Source organism: Mus pahari, chromosome 16 (genome assembly GCF_900095145.1).
Source record: "Mus pahari chromosome 16, PAHARI_EIJ_v1.1, whole genome shotgun sequence".
Lineage (NCBI taxonomy): Eukaryota > Metazoa > Chordata > Mammalia > Rodentia > Muridae > Mus > Mus pahari.
In genome coordinates, this window is record NC_034605.1 from 41,970,098 (window position 1) to 41,992,799 (window position 22,702).

Consider the following 22,702-nt stretch of genomic DNA (forward strand, 5'->3'; position numbering starts at 1 on the left):
TCCGCCTCCCTCTGCCTCCCGAGTGCTGGGATTAAAGGCGTGCGTGCGCCACCACGCCCGGCTGGACTGTGAGATTTCGTCAACGTCTGAGAAGCAGTGCTGATCAGGTCTGAGAAATGTACCTGTGTTTCTTAACTTCATCTCAACCTTCAAATCAAATTTCCTACTTATACAAAGAATTAGGGTAATTTCATATAACTTAAGATGTTAACAACTTCAGTCCTTCAATTAAAAAACCCAAAGTAAAGCCGACCACCATGGTATTCTAAAACCCCAGCACATTTCCTTGAAGCACTTCATCCTGTGGAAAGATGAGGATGCTTTCAGAATATTTTTACATTATGAGTGAAAACCCAAGTTTTAAAGTGTATGTTAAGTCTTCTTCCCATCTAGATTTTCTTCAATAACAAATTTTATTAACACATTGTTTTTTTTTTAAAAAATCACAGGATAATTTTATTTAAGTGAATGTTATTTTCTCAAAACTTTAAAAACCCAAGTTTTAAAGTATACATTAGCCCTTCATCCCATCTCCATTCTCCTCCATAACAAATTTTATTAAAACACCATTAAAAAAAAATCACAGGAGAATTTTATTTATAAATGGATGGTATTTTCTCTAAACTTCAAATCACCAGCTCACTCTTATAACAGAGAAGAATTTAAATAACACCACCAAAATGGAACGGAGACAAATAGTGCCACTCACAGTACCGCGCTGCAGGCTGGAAGGATTTCCAATCAGTCTTACAACACGGTCCATTTCCAGTGAAATGTTCAGAACATTGCTAGGAAGCACTTTCCTTCATACTGACTTTATTGCAACATGTCCTAGGTGTGGGCTCTTGATCATTTGGAGTTGATCAAAAGTGTGTATTCTGTAGAGGCAGATGCCAAGGAACCACCGAGTGTACAATCTGCTCATCTGACAGCAGCCTTCAGATCCTTTGGTTTTTATCACAAGCCTTTGGAAAGTGAATTGATTAATGGTAGTTCTCATAGAGTTTTATTTTAAATAAGAGAACACAGTTCCTACACAGTCTGTGCCAATGTCCTTGACTTTTTCATGTCCGTGGCTTTCTTTATCATGTTGTACACAGAGGGCAATCTTATTTTATCCATATTTTTGCTGTAAACATTGAGAAATATGCCAAGCACAACTAACAAGCCAGACCATACATACCTAAAAAAGAATAAAAAAGTGGATATTAACAATTAAGGCATAGAGTGGTTAGTCCATAATAACTTTAATCACATAAAAACTTGCTATTAGAGGTCTAAAATAATAGTATTAGAATAGTGTGTTGGATGGAAAAGGGAGGGGTTCATGAAGCTTGGTTCAGTTTGTTTCCCACTGTTGGCTAACAACCAAAACCAAAACCAAGTCAAGGAAGAATGGCTCTGTCTGGCTTACCCATCTCAAGTCCCTCTCTACAGAGGGAGGCTATAGTAGGACCGAAGCAGAGACCATGGAGGGACACTGCCTACCTGTTTTACCTTTCTGGCCTGCATAGGGCGCTTTCTCATAGACCCAGGAGCACCTGCCCATAGGCTTGCCTACAGGACAATCTGATGGAGGCTTTCTTAATTCAGGTTCCCTCTTATAAGCAGACTCCTGACTATGTCCAGTTGACATAAAATATAAGCAGCAAGAAGCTTCACCCTAGCGAAGGTACTGGCAGTTGATGGATGCCAAGGGAGGGAGTATCAATTTTCTTCAGGGATACAGCCCCAGGTCGGTCACATATGCTGCGCTTGCCCTACATTCACTCACGGCCGGCAGCACCAAGTAGACTCAGCAGTTAATGAAAGACAGAATACATTCAGTTGGGGCAGAACTGTCGGGGGGGGCCAGGAGCAGTTTCAAGAGGGGGAGTGGGAGGTGGATTTGATCAAACTTCACTGTCTACATGTGTAGAAGCCTTAAAGATTAGCTTGATTACATACAGAGAAAGGTGATGCAAAATGAGTGATTTAAACTTTGGGGTTATTGGCATATTCAAAGTCTAACACTTACCAAAAGACTTAAGACTATATGTAAAATACCAGCTTCCTGTCTATCAAAGGCTACACTGTATATTCAACCCAGTACTCCAATTAGTTGTCCCAGAAAAGTGGAACATAGATGACAAAAAAAGGACACTGTCTGCAGGAAGCAAAGGCTCACTGTAATTTAATTACTAAAATATTATAGTATATAAAAAAAGGTTATTTATAAACAACACACAACTTGTAATACATTGTAATACTGATGGATATTTATTTTACAATTTTATTTAAAATTACATATTTATAAACTAGGTTTGTAATTATTGACCTATAATATTCACATAAATTACTTTTAAACATATAATAGTAAAAAGTCTGCTGAACACTTTCACAAAAACCCACAACTAAATCATTAGGATACAATTTACAGAATATCTTTCTATCGCTTATTGCTGTGGAAGGAAGCCATAAATGAAATTTTTACACACATGAATTTTAAACATATACTTTACATATACACAAGTGAGAAAGAAAAATCGTTTACTCAGCACACACGTAACACTTGTGCTATCCCAAGAAACATGCCCTCATTCTGCACTGCACACTTCACTCTCATCGGCACACTGATACTCACTCCACGAACACTTGGTCACACTGGAACATATATCTTGCTCCCACTCAGGTCACACTGGTGCGCACAGCACACTAAGTTGGTCACACTGGTGTGTACCCTTCTCCCAGTCAGTTAATCTGTGTCCGTCATACACTCCCCTTTCATGCAGTCCCATGCTAACGAGACCGCATTTCCACTGGGCTTAGCTAGGTAACTTAAGTATATAAACTGACATCCAAAGATTCCTAAAATAAGAAAAGGTTCTTAATAGATAAGAGACTGGGATGAAAAGAATTCTTTGTGGAGGACAACAGGCTAACACATGTTAACATAAATTTTACAAGTAAAAGTTAGAAAAACACTGCTGTTTAAGGTGAAATATGAAATCCAGTATCTAACTTTGAAACCTTTATATATAAAGTACTTACTGAAATGTGAATGGCTTAGCAAAGAACAGAAAGGACAGGACAATGGTCATTGCTTTCCTTCCTGTTGTCACTGCAGGGAAAAGAGTTAGATGCATCTTACTGTCACAGTAATATTTGGAACTCATTTGTCTACAAATATTTATAGCTCTGTATCTGTCAGAATCACTAAGATCCCAGAAACACCACAACCAACCAACCAAATTCATACAGAGGCAAAGGTCTGGAGCCCTGGCACTGATCAAATCAAATGTCCAAGTACAACTGCCATAAGTGTTCATCGGCTGTCACAGCACGCTAGAACCATAATGAGAGGCTTTCAGTGTAAGAAAGTATTGGGCAGAGCAAGGGTTATCTGAAGTGGAAACTTCTAGTTTCTTTGGAAAGTTAGTTACGTCAAATGATAGTTTGCTGGGGTGCACAGGTGAAAGGATGTCTTGCTAAAGCAAACATGTGAAAGACTGTTTTCCTGAAGCAGATGCAGGTGAAAGGACCCTTGATGGGGGAGTAGAACTATGACCTCACAGACAGTGGGAGGTGAACACTGAGCTGGGTTTTCTAACGACACACATGTATTGGTTTGCCTTACATAGCTCAAATTGTGATAAAGCTACCATTGAGAGAAGCTTGCCCAAGAACTGCTCGTGAGGCGGTTCCTGTGGCAGCTTGCTGCTGCTGCAGCCACGCCTCAGGCAGGTTGGCGAGCCTGGTGGTTTCCTCAGGATTGAACTACAGCTGCCTGGTGTCTGCTCACTGAAAGGACTGGGCTGTAGAGCCGGTTCAGACCAGGGCTGGCTTGCTGAAAAGCCGCTCTGCAGCTGCTCAGTCACATTTGGTGTTTCTTACAGCACTGAACGGCTGCCCAAGAAGACTCAGCTCACCCCCAAAGAACTGTTGCTGAGCAGGTCCAGTTCCCCCATCTCCTAATAACTTTTCTCTTCTACTACTTCTGCTGGGTGGTGGGCTAGAGAAGAGGTTGAACTCTTATTAAAAGTAGGTTGCAAAAATTGTATGTCTACAGTTATCCTTTTAACACAGTGTAAGGTTCATCAGTATTGGGTACTGTTTGCTATTGAGCCAGGTCTTGCTCATCCTGCTCCAGCCTCCAACCCACAGGCATGAACCCCACAATGGCTTAAGTATTTAGGCATGGTGACCTCTGTGGCTGGGGCAGTAATTATGACAGTCCTCATCTTTACACATATGTATTAACTTCTGCCCACTCTGGGTATTCCCCATCAACCTCTGCTGTAAGGCCTGAGAATGTCCAACTCAGTGTAAGCAGAAGAGGAGCCACAGAGTTCTCCATGTTGGCGCTTTACCCTCACACTGCTGCTCTCTGTCCCAGACCTTGTCTCAGATTCCCGCTCCTGCCACTTGACATTTAAGCGTGAGTGACTCAAGACCTTGTTCTGGGAACACATGTCAGGTCCTGAGTGTCAATGGCTGGTTTTAGGGCACCTACTTGAGCTGGGCATGTGTTCCTGTCTTTCCAAACATAGGTGTGGTTGTGTGACAGGCTGTGGCAGAGGAAAATGTGGGTAGATGTGTTATTTCCAGGAGAGCAGCACAGAGGACCACATGTCTTGTCAATTCTCAGCCTCTATGCAGCCGCCCCGCAGGAAGCCCTGATGGTAGGGAGGGTACTGAGGACCAACCATGGTGAAGGCAGCTGGGGAGCCAGGGCTGTGCCTGGAGTCCTGACTCTAGCAGGTTGTCACATGAGCCACTTAACCTCTCCACACTCACGGTATCTGAGTTTACAGTGCCTGCTGGTAGGGACTCACTCAAAATGGTGTCTAGTACACGGGAAGGGCTCCATGTTAGCTGTTACTATTCCTTCCGCTGCCTTTTATTTGACAGTAAAACCTTTCCGCCTCTATCATGGAGCTGGTATGCATTTTCAGCTCTGGAAAATGATGCAGAAGTCACCGGCTCCCCTCGCTCGGCCCCCCCATTTCTCCAAACACATCAAAGACAGCCTTCAGCCCTCTACAGTGCGGACATGAACATACTCATCACTGCTGAAAAAAGACACAGATCTGGGGGTGGTGTCAGGAAAAATCCAAGTCAAAGGCTTGAAAAATGTAAAATGCACCCACCATACTTTAAGTGTAAGGAAGGCTGGAATTTCAGTGATCAATGAAAAGTCTATGAAGGTAGTATTTCCCTGAAGGGGTTTCATTCCATTATAGTTTTACAGAAATTTTTTTCTAATGTATTTCATGAAAATGTATATACATGACATAAAAAAAAAAAAAGAAGCCTTCAGGGCCAGGGATGCAGCTGAGCAGCAGAATGCGTGTCCAGGGTATTTCCCTAGTACCGCAGAAAGGGGGAAAACATGAAATCTTCAAAACAGGAAGTTAAGACCAAAACCCATTTCCTTTATAACTCCACACAAGCTACTGGAGTTTAAGCTGGAGACAAGTACTATTTTTAGGGACGAGATCCCATTCTCACATTCACAAAACAACATTGGAAACAATGATAACTTTTACATCAATGTAAACAATGTAAATATTTACTTCACAGTCTAACCAAGTCTCCTACCTGTTACAGCCAGAAGAGCACCAAAGATTTTAATGAGGGCCAGAACAAAGGAGATTCCAAAGTATCCAGTGAGGGAAAACAGGAAGGCATAGCCATAAGTCCGAACAGGGTTCTGCAAGGAGTAAAATGGCCTCTTAGAAAAGTACAGTGCAAACCCTGAGCTATCACACAAAATCAAGCCACAGATTTTAGTCAGCCTCTTGAGCGGCAATAAGTCATTGCACAATGCAGTCAAGCAAACAATATTTAGTTTTTATTTAATGGGAAAATATTGATGAAATGAAAAACCCTTGATTGGTACATTATGAACTTCTTAAAAATTAACTTACAGGGTAGAGAATGAATAAAAAAATTAAATATCAATCATTTCTGAGGATCTGTAATGTTGTGTTCAACGTTACCAATTTATATCAATAGTAGTCATTTTTGAACTATGCAAAAAAACAGGACAGAGAAAATTATTAAATGTAAGATGTTTATTTTTTAAAATGCAAAGAGTGCTTACCTTTGAACAAAATGCCACTGCAGGGCCCAGTCCACTAGTGCATGACAGTCCCAACAAAATGTACACAAAACCAATTGAGTAGGAATACAAAACCTGGGGGAGGCACAAGCAGGGAAATGACTACCACACTGGAACGGGAAACAGAGGGGTCTGAACACACAGGATAATTATTCAATCCATGCCTCAAACAAATGTTTCTAAAGCAACATTATCGTCATTGCCCTATGGCTTAAGTTTCTAGAAATAATGGCTGATTCTAGTGGCCCATGAACCAATATCTAGATGCATATATAGCATTATGTAACAAAAATCCATGGCATATGAACTCTTCCATATACTTTTACTTATTTCTGAATTAATTGCAAAATTTGAAGCAGATTTTATCATTCCAAATGCATAAATACCACAAAATCCTTAAAGCTACTCATAAGATATGAAAAAATACCCTGAACATCAGAGGGTGTAAAAGATATGAGAATCATCACTGTAATTTCCCCAGGCACTTTCACTCCAGTTTCTTAGCCTCCTCACTGAGCGGTGTGTCAAACACTTCCTAACTGATATGCCTGCTACAGGTCAGCTATGCTACCCCATATGTGTAGACTTCTCACAAGTAAAACTTTTGACTTTCAGATGAACACACTGAAACTTGAGATTGTAACTGCCCCAAAGGAGAGCTAGCAGTATCCTAGGATAGGAACCAAGACTTCAGTTTAAAGCCTGTGGACCTCTTGGCTACCTTGAGTTTACAGGTGACCTGCCTGGTCTTAATTCTGAGGCCATCTTTGCCCAAGCCATGAAGAGTAGTGATAGTTATCACGAAAATGCCTACCAAAGCTCAGGTTCCTGTTATTGAGATACCCCATGCTGTGCCCAGACAGCAACAGGAAACATAGCTGCTTTAATGTAGTGTGTTCCATCTGAAGAGCAAAGCAAGTGTGCTCTTGCTGTCTGTCTGTCTGTCTGTCTCTCTGTCACTCTCTCTCATCCCCTCCCCCCAAACACATTTTCCTATATAAAAACAAGACAAGAAAATGTTTTATCTTTAGAATACTTTTAAATCCAGTAGACATCTAAAAGACACAATTTAGAAGACTGGAGAAATAGCTCAGGAATTAAGAATGTGGATTGCAAAGTCAGGTTCTTAGTAATCAATGTTGGCTCACACTCCAACTCTAAGGGGATCTTGACCTCTGCAGGTACCTACGCTCATGCACTAATACACACACACACTCTCTCTCTCTCTCTCTCTCTCTCTCTCTCTCTCTCTCCCTCTAATATTATACAGTTAAAAATAAAATAAAAATATTTTAAAAAGACATTTGAATAAAAGGAAAGACCTTGGTCTTACACTGAAAGAATTATGTATACAGATGTCATGTCCCTAAATTAACTTAGAAGTCAATGTCCCACCAATCACAATCCCAGTGGAATCTCTAGTTTATGGGAGGCTTATAGTAAAAGTGACAAAGGTAAGTTGTCCTAATGATGGGGAATGAATGAAGCTGCTCATGTTTCTGTGTGCCGAGGCAGAAATCAATGTTAGAGAATTCAGTTCAGACCCTTGCGTGAAGATGTGAGATTTTTTTTTTTTAAAAAAGGCATCTAAAACAAGTGGGAACAAGTGGGAAGGGTGGGATGTGTAATATACAGAATTGGGTTTTAGCAGGAGCTATTTAATAAAAATTGGAAATTATAAAACTAGTAAGTAACATAGATGAAAAATTTTAAATCTTGAGTTGGAAAAGGCTTTGACACGTAGCCAGAAACCATCAATAAGAATTATAAACCTCCACTGAGTGTAACCCAAAGAGGAACACAAACAGAAGAAAAACAATGTCACAGAGGTTTTTGTAAACAGATAAAAGATTACAGAAATTAATGAGAAAAATATTGATCAACTATACAATGAGCTCTTAGCAGTGACAGGCTTTCTTCTGACCTTCCACAGTATTTAGCATTATGTTCACGTCAGTGATAAAGTAGATTACAATGCACATTAAGTCTTTGGCACTGTAGCTATTCCATAAAGCCAGCTGTGCGTGTGCCTTACAGACTTGAGGGAAGTGCCGTGGTCCTCACCATCTCCGAGTTGGAAGCATTGTGCAGTTTCATAGCTTTCTCCTGAACGTTTCCAATGACCGCATCTGCACACAGCGCCAGGGAGATAAGCATCACACCTTCAAGGAATAAGAGAATGATCCTCCTTAAACACACTGATGGGAAGCAAGGTCGACCAGAAACTTAACTGGGTTAAAAAAACAAAAGCAGACTGTCACTCCCCATTTGGCTGGATTGTGGCCTACTCTGACCTGTAGCTTGCTTTGGTAGGCACACAGTGATGCTATTAACATAAAAAAGAGACACCACCAAACTGATTAATGCTGGCATCAGGACCACAGGCATCACAATTCTCCTTCTAGCAAGGATGGTGTAATGGAAGAACAAGTGTAGGAGAAACTCTTAGATCTACTGGGACTAGGAGCTGCACAAAAAATCTGAAGGGGAAAAAACAAACACCAAAATATTTATAGGAAAATCATACAGGCATGTACACACACACACAAACACACACACAGTGTCTTTCTAAAATGTTCAATTTAAAAGGAACACATGGGCATTTGCCAAGGTCATTTCTGGGGCATGGCTCCTGCCTGGAACTCTACACTGTCTCCTCTATAAATCATACTCATGATCACTGACCCACACTTTCCAGGGAGCGTCTGTTGACAAGTGCAGTCACAGCTCAGGATTCCACAGATGCCTCAGCTGCATCTAATGCAACTGTGACTTCATTAGCCTGCCAGTCAAATGGTCTCAGGAACTGTTCACATGAGCAAGCATCCCTGAGTGAGGATAATGTGAACAGTATTAAGTTATCACACACTGAATAGCATCAAGTTTGGGTGATAGAACTCACTCCTAGGAAGCAGCATGCAGGTGTGCATGAGAACCTGGTCATCCCTGAGCTTCACATACAAAAGAAGGGAGTCACAGTTTTATCTCTGGGTTTCATGGGCCTCATGGGCTTAGTGTATAAGCCAGTGGCTCTCACCTTCCTAAAGCTGTGACCCTTTAATACAGATCCTCATGTTGTAGTGACCCCCAACCATACAATTATTTTCACTGTTACTTCCTAAGCGTAATTTTGATGTTATGAATTGTAATGCAAATATCTGACATGCAAGATATCTGCTACATGACTCCTGTGGAAGAGTCTTTCAATCCCCAAAGGGTCATGACCCACAGGCTGTGAACCGCTGCTCTAAAAACAGAGGGGTTCCAATGCCCACCATTTCTTTCATGAAGTATGCTGGTTCTCTTTCTCCCAAATATATCCATGGAACTCAGGACTGAGAGGCTCCCAGTGCCCGAGGTGCACCTGCCCGCCCCTCTGCTGCCTGCCCACGGCGGCGTGCGTGCGTTACTAATCCCGGGTGCTCTATACCTGAGAGTGGGCCTGATTTGTTCTAGAGAGTTCTGATATCTGTTGATACGATCTCTTCTTTCAAACCAAGACCATCGTTCTTAATTACTAAAGAGCACGGCCAATGGACTATTGAGAGGGAGTGAGTACACAGAGTGGGTAAGGTTTGTCTTCATCTTTTGGAGAGTGCTTTTCTGACTCTATTGACTTGGAACAGCACATCCTGCCACACCTAGATGTTATCATTCTATAGCCAAGTGTTGCTTTCGACACTTCACTGTTTCCCGAGAATCATCTTCCATCTAGTCATGCTCAACCTTATGCACACACACTGTTGAGTCACCAAGAAGTAGTGAATGCTGTACAGCGGAGAGTCCAAAACATAGAAAGGTTGATTTTACTGTTTTTCATAAAGGTTAAATTTAAGCAGGACTAGGATACAGTTATAAACAGAATGATTCCGTAGTTATGAATCACCTCAGACACACACTGGTCACAGGTGAGGTGAGAGTGTGATTTGTAAAGCTTCAAACAGCAGGAAAAATGGTTCCCACACCTTCTGCCATCTCCTCCTCTCCTCCCACCAGCTCTGTAGGAGGCAGTGTTCTCTCCATACTACAGAAGGAGAGTGAAGGGCCTGCAAGTCACCCAGAAATTCTTGGTTATATTTCTACTAAATTTAATTCCACTCACTGCAAATTGTGCCTTCTCTAACTTTGTTTTTCAACTAGAAGAGCCGATGGTGTTTGTTTTCAAGCAACCTTTTGATACAAAAGTCTGTGATGTAAAAATAAAGATTTCCTGAAAATTCTTGACTCTTGATGGCGAGAGGTGTGACTGTGAGAACTCTGTATATGCAGGGAGGGGTTCTGATGGAAGCTGAGACCCCCCCCCCAATCCCTCTGCGGCTGCTAGAGCCCCCCGCCAGGCCCAACTCATTCTCTTGTTCTATTTAAACACGGAGCACAGGCCAGTAACTAAGGCTACGAAGACTGGCTGATAACTGGTCTGATTGGGGAGAACAAGTGTGGATCTAATGGAACCGGTTTTGTTATTATGGAGATAATTAGCTTATACATTGAGCTTGCTGGTGTTCCAATACTGCCTTTCTGCTTGGTCTCTTATGTGTTTTCTTCTTTTTGTTTTTCTGATGTGGAAACTTTAAATATTAATTTTAGTCAAGATAAATGATGGCACAACACTGTGCTCTTAGTAAAACCATTCAATAAATGTCCCACATATTCACAAACAATTTATCTGCATGATTACTAAAATAAAGACAGGATTCTAGTGTTTATTTTTATCCCTGGGCATATTGAAATACTTATTTGGCTTTTGAAAAATATAAATTTTAATTGACAAAAGTTAGCATAGCACACATTGGAGGAAACTGTAAATCACACACAAATAATTCTAATTTATATCATCATGATTTCCCCACAACTTCTGTGTGTAGGTGCAGGTCAACACACACACATCAACTCTCATGTCTTTGACACCTATTGATGTAACTGGAGCCTCCAGTCATGCACCTCAACGTTATGGCTCTAGAGATGTAACACTTTTACTATAATTTGGAAAGTCCGAGAGCCTTGTTAAGTGTGGGACTCACGGACATTACAACATCATTTAGAGTCCTCAAGAAATTTCATAAATTCTTATTCAAAATAAAATGCAACCTAGGGATTCAAATCCACTCCTCACCTGTCAGATTAAAGTTTGGTGCAATTGTGCTGTCCGCGAGGGTAAACCAGATCAGGCCAAGGCTCATGCACACTGCAGCAGACACATCTGCAAGGTTGTACCGCTTTCCTATGAGAGACAAGAAGATGGCCTCATTATGTAAACAGTTGCCTGGCCTGCCGCCCACTCACAGTGCCTCACCAAGCAGAGTATGGATGGCTGTGCTCTTCATGCCTAGTGCCCAAAGCATAAGGAATACTCAGATCAAGCATACAACAACCCTAGGAGGTTTTAGTTTAAACCAGGCACTGCATGTTCTTGTAAGACAGAAATGGGATCCTGTTTTATTTATTATGATAGGAAAACAAAAATCAAAGCCACTCACATGCCCCGCCCGCTTACTTCAGAGTGTGTGGCCTGAGAATGCACCTGAGGAGAGTCTGTTGTGACATCATCAGGGCACTCACACAGACTGAGATGGACTTGATGTCACTGGGAAAATTTATCTCAGGGGAGTATTTTCACAATTCCAGTCTACTGGTGAGCAGGCTTCCTTATACAGTGCATGACTGCAATTTGGGAAGACTGAAAAAATAAAGAATACCCCTCAATTTTAACTGTTGATAGAAATGAGTATGTCTTTTATTTATTAAAAAGCTGCATATGTTTTTGCAGTTCATAAGCTTAAGCCTACTGAGGGAAGAGAGCAATGGGCTTGGCTATTTTAAACACCATTTCAGCTTATAATACCAATGTGAAGACCATAGACAGGGGAGAATTCACTCATTTTCCTTTGCCTCTATTTATAAAATGACATGTATTCTAACCTTTGGCAAAGATTCTAAGGAATTGTATGTGCCAAGTCATAAGTTTTAGTAGAGACTGAGGTATTTGCTCCATATGAACAAACCACTATCTTTAATGTCCAGGGAGGTGGCTGGTCCATTTCCACTGTAAAAGGTGGACTCTGGGAAGGCATCTTGATGCACACACTGAGAGAGGCTGCCTAAGCCCTTCAGTGATGGGAACAGCCTCAAGACAGGGACCAGGCAAAAACCTGGTCCAACGCTTGCTGCTCTAACCTCTTTCTACCCAGCTTGACCCAGATGGACTCTAAATCATCAGAGAGCTGGTACAGTCAGTCAGGGAAGAAGTGGGTCCATTCAGACATGCCTCACTATGCAAACAGCACTGTGGGGATGCAATATATTCCAAGATAAGATAAAACAAAGTACTGGCTATTCTCTCTTACATCCAAATTATGAACCTCAAATCAGTATTTAGAGAAATATCAATGTTTTTATGACCCCTTATTTTTACCAGATACTGTACTATTACAATATCTAGAATGCTCAAGAACTCCGTTGTGGACATTTGTTTTTCCTAATGCCAGATGCCACAACACAGTTGTGTGCTTCAAACAGTATAAAATGTATTATTACTGTACCTTGAATAAAAACTCCTCCTAGCATAACAGGAATCAGTTTGCAGCACTTGAAGATGACTTGGGTTGGATAATTCAGGTAGCCCAAGGAAGTGTTTGATAAGCCCATAGTACCCACAGTTAGAAAAGCTATTATCATGTAGGTTTTTCCTGGTATTCTGGAAGAGACAATTTTTAAAACCTTCATTGTGGGACCCAGTTTCAGAGTACTTTAAAGATGATGGCTTACAATGCGCTTCCCCATCTCTGGTTAATGTTTCTGGACGCATACGTTTAAAACGTCCTTCATTTCAAGTTGTAACACTGCTTACTTGTACATGATATTGCTAAAAATCATAATATACTTTTACTGAATCATCAATGAGGAATCTCAACCATGTGTTATAATAGTAAGATATTTCCTGAGAAATGGATAAATGTTGATCAAAGATTTTGTTTTTTATAGTAGCTCTAGATATAGATAAAAACTATCTTGATTTAATTCGTAAAAACAAAGATGATTTAAAAAATACAGGCCTCTACAGTGGTGAAAGGTCCCAGTCACTAATGTTGTAAAATAACTTAAACTGCTGCTGCTTCTTTTTTTTTTTTTTTAAAGATTTATTTATTTATTATATGTAAGTACACTGTAGCTGTCTTNAGACACTCCAGAAGAGGGCGTCAGNTCTTNTTANNGATGGTTATGAGCCACCATGTGGTTGCTGGGATTTGAACTCCGGACTTTCGGAAGAGCAGTCGGGTGCTCTTACCCACTGAGCCATCTCACCAGCCCCCACTGCTGCTGTTTCTTAACTCTTCCATCCAGCATTAGGAAAAATCTGACCACCAGGAAAGTCAGAGGCCTCTCAAGGACAAGCTCCTGGCTGGAAAGCTCCATGCACGAGGCTGCTCCAGTATCTTTCAAATCACTCTTCTGTTTCCCACATACAATAATCAGCTTCAGGTAAAGTTTCTGATGCTGTTTTTGTAACCTCTAATTTTTTTAGCGTTGGCTCTCCCAGGGTTTCCTGAAGAAGAGTCTGAATTTGCTACTTTTAGAACTTTAAGCCATTGGTATGGGCATATGCTCGCTCTGAATACTTATTAATAGTTTAAAATAATAATCTGGCATACTGGTGTGGTGGACATAAAAAAGAATTATTCACGTAATTTGCTTATGCTGTGACGTAACCTACATTTAGGCATTTACATTGGCATTTAAATCAGACACAAAGTCATACTTCCTCCTCCTTTTTTGAGACAGGCTCTCTAACCCAGGGTGGCCTCAGATCCCTTATGTAAGAGGAGAGGCTTCAGCTTTTTCTGACGGGTTTCCTGTGGCCTGGGATTACAGGTTTATGCCCCTCAGCCTGGCCTATGCGGTGCCAGCAACTGAACCCAGAGTTTTAAGCAGGGCAAGCAAAGACTCCACCCAGTGAGCTAGACCCAAACTCTACACATCTTTACATGGGTACACATACACCAAAATATTTTATTAGAAAAATTCAAGTGAAACATATTATTTACCCTTTGAACTTTGATGTTTTTCATATTTAAGCACTAATGCAGGAAAGAGTAAACATTTAAAATCTAGTGCAAAGAACTGGCCCACCCATAGGGTAACCTTCAGCTTCTACAACTGTACTTCCTCAGACCTGGAGTCTGGCTTATTGCTTACTGCTTATCAGCAAAGGAGGAAACATCACTCTCCTGGCTAAGGATAAAAACCAGAAAAAAAAACCCATACATTTCCTCAAAGATAAACTGTGAACAAGAGTTAAGAAAGCAAAAATTCCAGTCAGCAAACTTATGAGGAAAGGTTACGAAGGTAGAATACAGGTTGTCCTAAGGCTCAGGGGCTCAGGCAGAAGCTCTAAACCCCAGATGAACTTGCTACATGACCTTATAAAACTGTCAGCCCTGCTCCAGGTCCCGTTTCCTCATGGGTGATGAGGAAAGGCAATGGCTAATGGTTATTTGGTGAGCAATGGCAGCACCATGTCTCAAACATGGGAGCGGTGATGCTCCTCCTAAAACACTCAGGCAGGCCCAGAGTTCAGAGATCTCCCAGGCCTTGACAGAGCTGAGGAGAGGCAGTGGCCAAACCCATGATTTCTACATTTTAAACCCTGTTCTCTGCTAGTGTGTCATTCATGACCTTACAGACCTAGGAAGAGGAAACAAGTAAGCAGAGTGTGGGTCAAAGGCTAAAGAGCAACATGCAAGGACGTGCAGACGCAGTACACTAAAGACAAGGAGCCCTGTGGCTGAGCGAGACTGTGGTAAAGCATCTCTATGTATGTCAAGACAACATGCCTCTACAGAAACAGCCTCAGTTCACAACCATATTGGCTTCAAGTCTAGAAATGTATCCCTCAAAGTCTATGTTTAAGTCAAATGCAAGTTATTCTACTTTCAAAGATTTTATGGTCACAAGGCTAGAAAGCTGAGGTAAATCTAGCCCTCACCATATCTCATCTGGTTGGCTTTATAGGGAGGCGCTTGCCACCAGGCTGGCAGATACAGGGAGACACTTCCTTCTCACACCCAGCAGACGGGAGCTGTCTTTCCAAGAGTTAATGCATCCTTAGCGCCTCACTAGTAGTTCTGGGAATTACATTTATTTCCTTTCTAGTCTGTCACCCGGTGTTATCTGGAGTTTTACAGCATGAAGGCAATACAGATATTCTCGCACTTGAGGACTTAACTACAGCTGCTGTAACAATTTACCAGCAATACAATTTGGGAAATAAAATCTATAAAGAAATTTGTTAGATTCTTCCAGTAAGAATCTTGAATAAATGGTAAAATTAAATAGTTACCTAAGTATATACTTCAAAACAATTACATGTAGAAAAATAAAAAAGCTGTGATGGTTTTATGGCACTAAACATTTATAGAAAAGATAGAATATCAGTATTGTCTTTATTATCTTTTAATTGTCCCACAGACACATGAATATATGCATCCTAGACTCGATGAAAGGATGAACACGCTTCATTACCTCCCAGATTGCATGCCCACATTCCTAACCACCTTCCCTTCATGGTCACAGGATTACTGTATTTTGTTTTATATGCCATTAAAGATAAACCAAAGTATTTTTTCAAATCTATATGATTACTAATTGAAAATATTTTCAAATGAGAGTTCTGGCTTTAACAAAAAGAAATGTGTCTCTTCAGTATTTAGGAACACAGATCTCTAAACCAAGACAAGAATGTGGGAAATGGGCATGTAGGGGAAGCTCACAGGGATGGGAGGGAGAGAGGGGTGGGCTAGAGTGCACACACACACACACACACACACACACACACACACACACACACACGTAAAAGTCCCAAAGGACAAACAGAGCAGTGACAAGGATAGAAATCTTGGGCTTTCAGGTAATGCAGTCCTAGCTGCCAGCTCTTCCTGACTTGATGAAGAAACAGTGGTATAAAAGTTCTATTTCAACATAGTGGGTATACCAACAAGCATGGAGCCAAGCCAAACAGCTCTGAGTGTTGTTGGGGGTTGGGGTGGTACAGGAGCCTCACCCAAAAGGAAGTCAGTCCTGGTGAAGATGCAGGCAGCTCTATCCTGGAGACAGGCCAGAAAAAACCCTCTGATTCAGTGGTGGGTTTTGATGAAATTGGAGTTTCATGCAAACAGGTCAGTGTTGGAGAATCCCACCCAGAGGGCAGGGGCTTGGCACTGCTCTGAGGAAACTCACTGTTCAAACCTTAACTATGTGGGGTTGCCTGAAAACAGCGAACAAGTCAGCGAGCCTGCTGTGGGAGCTGAGAACCCAGCAGGCTGCTTGACATCCATGGCTGCATTCCTCCAAGAGGGTGCTCAATACTCAAGAGGGCTGCAAAGGATAAACAGGTTGCTTTGTCTGCACAGATCTCAAAGCTCTGTGTGTGCCACCCTCCCAGCACACACAGGAGACGACTCCTGCCAAGCAGAATTTCAGTGACACCAAGAGGCTCTAGGTAAGAAATCACAGGGGGTGAGGGTCTGCCTACTCCACAGACTACAGGGGTTCTGCTACAAAGACAAGATCTAGCCTGCACGTAGGCACTTGTTCACCACACACAAACCATAGCAAAGACAACAGGCCATAAAGCCACCTGCCTCTGCCAACAGGAAACCGGCAGGACCCACAGGGAGGTGGCTGTGGCTGCATCCTTCTGTCCCCCAAGCTTTTCTTCCTTGGGAACACTTAGTAGTATTTTTACTTTACTGTATTTAAAATAGTTACATGTTTTTCTCCTTCATACACTCATCTAATTCTATTTAGTCATTTTTTCATTACTAAGCAAGCATTTTTATTTTCTTTTTCTCTTTACACTTCCTATGTTTTTCTTCCAATTCTTTTAGCAACACTTTGCCCTTATTTCAGGAAACAAATAAACCTTTTTAAAAACTCTCTTTCCTAACATTTATCTAATTTTGCTTTTGAGCTTTCTCATTATTGGAAAATCTTTTGTTTATTTGTTTTGAAATTTTTTGCTTTTTTCTCCTTTGTTTTATAATACTCTCCCCCTCTTTCCTTTCCTCTATCTACCCTTGCTTCTTTCTATTGTCCTTCCTTCTTATCTCATTCATTCACTACTTCCACAGTTAGCACAATCCTTCCTAACATGACAGAAATCTGTCATTGGTTTTCGCCATTTTCTGTTTTATGTCCTTGGTGATGTGTGAGCTGTAGTGACTTTAAGTATATTCTATCCTCTTTGATATGGTTTGCTTGGTCCACTTTCTGAGTTGAAATAGGTAGGGACCGAGACTTCAAGAAAAGGCTGCTCAATAAGATGACATACAGATAGGACTGAAGGAATATTCAAACCAAGAGATGTGTTAAACAGCTACAAAGAAAACACACACACACACACACACACACACACACACACACACACACACAAACACACACACACAGGAGAGAGAGAGAGAGAGAGAGAGAGAGAGAGAGAGAGAGAGAGAGAGAGAGGAAACTCAGTAATATAAATGAAAAATATGGGTAAGGGGGGAAAATCAACAATGAAATTGAGGTTTTGAAAAAAGAAACGTGGAAATGAACTCAATGAATCAAATAAAAAAACAGCGGAAAGCATTGCCAAGAAATGTGACCAAGAGGAAGAAAGAGTTTCAGGGCTGGAGGGCACAACAGACAAACCTTGCATTCCAATACCCATAAAGAAAACAATGAAGGGGTTTGACCTTAAAGCCCAAGAACTCTGCAATCCAACCTAAGAACCGTGGGTAGAGACTCAGGTAAGAATGGCAGGCATGCAGTCCAGAAAACCATAGCAGGAAATTTCACAGATCTAGAGAATGAAATGGACATCAAAACACAAAAGCTCATGCAGAATGCCAAACAGACATGAGCGGATAACAATGTCTCCATGGCACACAATGCCAAGCAGACATGAGCAGATAACAATGTTTCCATGGCACATAAAAGCCAGGAAAACAGGAATACAAAGAAACCAGGTTAAAAGCTCTAAGAGGGAAACACCTACAGAGACATAACTATCAGAATAACATCAGGCCTCTCATCAGTCACTTCAAGTCAGGAAACATGGAATGATATAGTTCAAGTGTGCTGACCCAGTTGCTACACTCGGCAGCATTATCTTTGAAAACTGATAAAGAAATACAAATATTTGAAGATAAGCACAAATTAAGGCAGTTCATGACCACCAATTTGGCATTCCAGAAGATAGTTAAAGGAATATTATACACAGAGGAAGATGCAAAAACACTCTCAATCATTAGAGAATAAGGGAGTAAGACTTTCACAGAGAAGCAGACAACAGAGGAGAGCTCAGAAGGAATCCATCATGTCTGATGGAATACACCAGAAAACCTCTGGCAGGAGGGAAAAGAACAGAAGTCTAAGCAACAGAATTATAGTGATTAGTACACAGTTTCTAGGAACAAATGACCTCAAGCAGGAGACTACAACTCAATAAGGAAGAGACAAAGAAACTAATGTTTCTGAGAAGCATCTCTCTGGAGGATACCCACACTGAGAGTCAAAAGACAGAAGTCAGCCTACCAAACAAATGGAAACTACATATAAGGCAAAGTATTTTGATAGCTGATAATCTGAAATCAAATTAGAACAAACAAAAAGGTCAGCATATTGTAATAAAGGGAACAACTGAACTGCAGTTATAACTACTGTGAATAAATATGCAGCAAGCACTGTGGCTCATGACTTCATACAGACATGAACAGGCATTTAAAAGTCATATGGGTGTAAGTGCAACATAGTGGGAGATTCTATTGTCAGTTCTCATCTCTACACAGGTCATTAAAATTAAAAATCTACAAGGAAACTTTAAGCTCTACTACTGCTCAAATGGATTTAGCAGATATATTAGCTTTATCTCAGAGATGAAGGGCTTGGCTCAATATACACAAATTAATGTAATACACCAACCATATAAATAACCTTAAGAACAGAAATCACAAGATTATTTCGATAGATGTAGAAAATAGAAAAGATCATGGACAAAATTCAATACTCCTTCCTAATTAAAACTCTTTAAGATGATAGGCACAGAAGACACATCAATAAAATCAAGGCTCTATATGATAAACTTATGGCCAATGTTATATTCTAAGTACTCAAAATCTTAGCTAGAGGGCCAGCAAGATGGCTCAGTGGATAAAGTCACCTGCTGCAAGGGCTGACAAAACAAAGAAGAGAAGTCAAACCATCCTTATTTATATAAAACATGATCCTATATTTAAAGAACTTAAAGACTCCACCAGATGATTCTTCATATGAATTTTATAAACCAAAACCAACTATGCTAAGGAAGAAATGAAGAAAATCCCACTTAACAACTGTTTAGAAAAAACAAACGAAAACAACAAAATGAAACAACTAACCAAGGACTAAATTTAACCAAGGAGCTTCTGAGAGACTGCTCCAACAATACTTGTAGACAATGAATTAAGACACTGAAGATGACACTGGTTTGGCAGAATTAATGAGAAAATAAGTGTATTACTAAAACTAATCTACAGATTCAACACGGTCCTATCATAATTCAAAATCATTTTTTTACACAATTAGATAAGATAATCCTAAAAATCATTCATTAGTGTAACAGACCTCAAAGCACTTCTAACAGAAAATACAATGTGGAAGGTATCACAGTAAATTGTATTATAAGGCCTTATTGATAAAAAAGGATGACAGCAGACCCCCACACAGATATAGAACACAGAATAGAAGAGATAGAAAGAAACACACAACGACACCAGCTCATTTTTGACAAAGGTGTCAAGCATGCAATGGGAAAAAGACAACAAACAGTGCTAGGAAACTGGATGAGCTAAGGCTAGAAGCCTCGGTGACCCTGAAGGAACGAACGGTAGGCACTTTGCCTGATTCCCGGGCACCAGGCCTGTTACTAGCTGCAACCCTCCATAGATTTGTGGACATCAGTTATGTAAGGGCAACACCCTAAACCCCTCCACAGGTAGAGGACATGACCTGTGGTCACTAGGCTCAAGGCAGATCATTTTAATGAGGTACCTAAAGGCCTGGAGGGCTTAGCCAATAAGCTTTCCTTCCTAGACACTCTTCCCTGCAAAAGGTATTTACCTTCAGGCCTGCCCTGAGAAGTGGGGTATGGTTTTATGCACATCCACTTTCTGCCATGGCAATAAATGTCTTAAAAGCATGGACTGCCTCTTTTCATCAGGATCGCAGTGGGGAGTCACAGAGAAGGCCTTCACCTACAGAGCCACAATCCTGTAGAAGTTCTCTCTTAGCTCCTAGCCATGGCAGCCACTAAGCCAAGCTCAAGCCTACTGCAGTCAAGCCAAAGACTCTCCCTATGGGACCAGCCAGAGTTCCCCTCTCCTACCCCGGGGCCATATTCAGCCTGGGGGTGGGGTGGGGGTTGGGGGCCCACTCCATTCTCAGCTCTTCTTCGGCATCCAGCAGGGGTGTCTGAGAGCCTGAGAAACAGACAGCCCCAGCCTCCTTGCAGGCCTGGGGACCCCAGAGCCAGCTCTGCCGGTCCTGCACCTCAGACTGCACTTCCCCACCCCCAGCGGTGTCCAGGAGCTGCCCTACAGCCAGACACCCACCCAGCGACAGCATGGGGTAAGCGTGCTCAAAACTCAGGAGTACTGCCTCCCTGAGCAGCCGAGCCCTGGGCCCTGTGGCAAAGCAGACTTGGGACCCCTTAACTCTACACTCACCCTGCACAAAAATGAATTAAAAGTAGATCAAAGACCTAAGACCTGGTACTTATATTAATATAAGAACTGTTAAGGGAAAGCACTTCAAGATACAAGTGTGGGCAGTGACACACTAGCCATGCAGGACAGACTCTCAAGAGCAGATAAACTGTATCACACATAGAATTAAAAACCTTTTGTCCCTCAAAGACAACAGCCACCAGAGTAAAGAGATAGCCTATAGAGAAAGAGAAAGGGGGGGGGGTGGAGGAGAATATCTCTGTAACTATACATCAGACAGGGAGAATCTATTACTCTTTCCTCCCCCTCAATTAAGCACCATAAAACCTAAGCACCATAAGACAAATCAAACAGTCAAGAAATGGGCTGAGAAAATGATAACACAATGCTCCAGAGAAAATGCAAATGGCCTGGAGATATGTGAAAACATGGTCAATATCCTTAGCCATCAAAGAAATGCAAATTCAATCTGTTCCAAGAGTCACCCTCGACCCAGTCAGAATGTTACCAGAAAGAAAATACAGGGCAATAAGTGCTGGAGAGGATGAGGGGGAAGAGGGATGTTGATGGGAATATGAACTGGTGCTACCATGATAGAAATTAGTAAAGGGTTTTCTAAAAAAAAAAAAAAACCTAAAGAATAATATCCCAGCACATGGCCCAGCTCTGCCACTTCTAACCATACTCATAGGATGCCATGCTACAGAAATCCATGGTCTCCATGTCATCTGCACATCCATGTCATACTGACTAACCTCAACAGCCAGCTAGGAGAACTAGCCTAGACACCTACCATCCTATGAAAGATCAGAAAACAAGGTCTGTCTACACAGTGGGGCTTCATTTAGCCACGACGAGAAATGGAATCATGACATCTGTTAGAATGGATGGAGCTAGAATTCATTCTGTCAAATGAACGAAGGGGAATCATGAAGACACAGCCACATGTTCTCCCCCACATAGGTTACCTGAGTTGATGTACAGGGAGGTACTTGAAAGTAGACAGGGGACAATGAGGATGGAGGAAGAGATCTTAGGTGGGGAGAGGAGAAAACTGACAGGGTAATCAAACACCCATGACATAAAAGAAGGAGAGGGAGGGAGGGGCAAGAGCGGGGCAGTGGGATGTCGTGGGAGATGGGATGAATTAGAACAATACATGATTACACATGTACGTGAGAAAGCCAGAATGAAACTCTTACTATTAACTAAGTAAAAAATAAAAAAAAAATGTACACAGATCTTAATGACTAGGCACTTCACACAATGTCAGCAGGATACCGCCCATAAAACATTTACCTTCACACTTCACAAACTATTAGAAAACTCAACCCTGGTTTTTCACTTAACCACTGTGACGCTGGTACATTTTAAGCCTTTCACTAAGCATGCAACTTTTCTGGTTAAGTTATGACACTCTGTATCTGAGCACTGTGTTGGAGGGAGTGTGCTCCACCATGAATTGACCTGAGCGCTAAAGTGACACTGCACTTCAAACTTTTTATCCAGTGTACAAAATAAGTAGATGTATTATTTTAAGGCAGTAGTAGCTGATAGTGATAAAGACTCGGGATTAGATGTTAGCAGAAAACAGAGTTCATGCACATTTAGCAAGCTGACTTTTTTTTTTCCCCAGATTCAACTGATGAGAGTAACGTTAACTCCACAGAGAGCCAACCCCACCACATACCTTCTCCTTTTGTCCTGAGTGAGCTGGAGCTCTATTAGGCCAAATACGGAGTAAAAGGCAAACTGCACTAAGGTAAGGTACCAGCCATAAGGCTTAAAGCCTTCCACTGAAAAGATCAGCTCCTGTTGAAGACAATGAGTTTGTTAGGTCTGAAGCAGAGAGGACTTCCAATCAATT

At 41.4% G+C, this 22,702-nt stretch overlaps 1 protein-coding gene across 3 annotated transcripts in view; it reads right to left on the minus strand.

Moving 5' to 3' along the window:
- Positions 1 to 392: 392 nt before the first annotated feature.
- Positions 393 to 22,702, minus strand: part of Slc35b3 (solute carrier family 35 member B3) — a 28,665-nt gene continuing 6,355 nt past the window's right edge. For 2 of the 3 annotated variants that reach the window (XM_021215552.2, XM_029547600.1), the window contains exons 3-10: positions 22,526 to 22,647; positions 12,643 to 12,797; positions 11,217 to 11,324; positions 8,168 to 8,265; positions 6,086 to 6,178; positions 5,581 to 5,692; positions 3,031 to 3,100; positions 393 to 1,183 (exon numbers count right to left, since the gene is read on the minus strand). In XM_021215552.2, coding sequence (XP_021071211.1) covers positions 1,033 to 1,183; positions 3,031 to 3,100; positions 5,581 to 5,692; positions 6,086 to 6,178; positions 8,168 to 8,265; positions 11,217 to 11,324; positions 12,643 to 12,797; positions 22,526 to 22,647 — 909 coding nt within the window. In that variant the 3' untranslated portion in view covers positions 393 to 1,032. The remainder of the gene's footprint in view (positions 1,184 to 3,030; positions 3,101 to 5,580; positions 5,693 to 6,085; positions 6,179 to 8,167; positions 8,266 to 11,216; positions 11,325 to 12,642; positions 12,798 to 22,525; positions 22,648 to 22,702) is intronic. The other variant, XM_021215554.1, reaches the window with a different exon arrangement.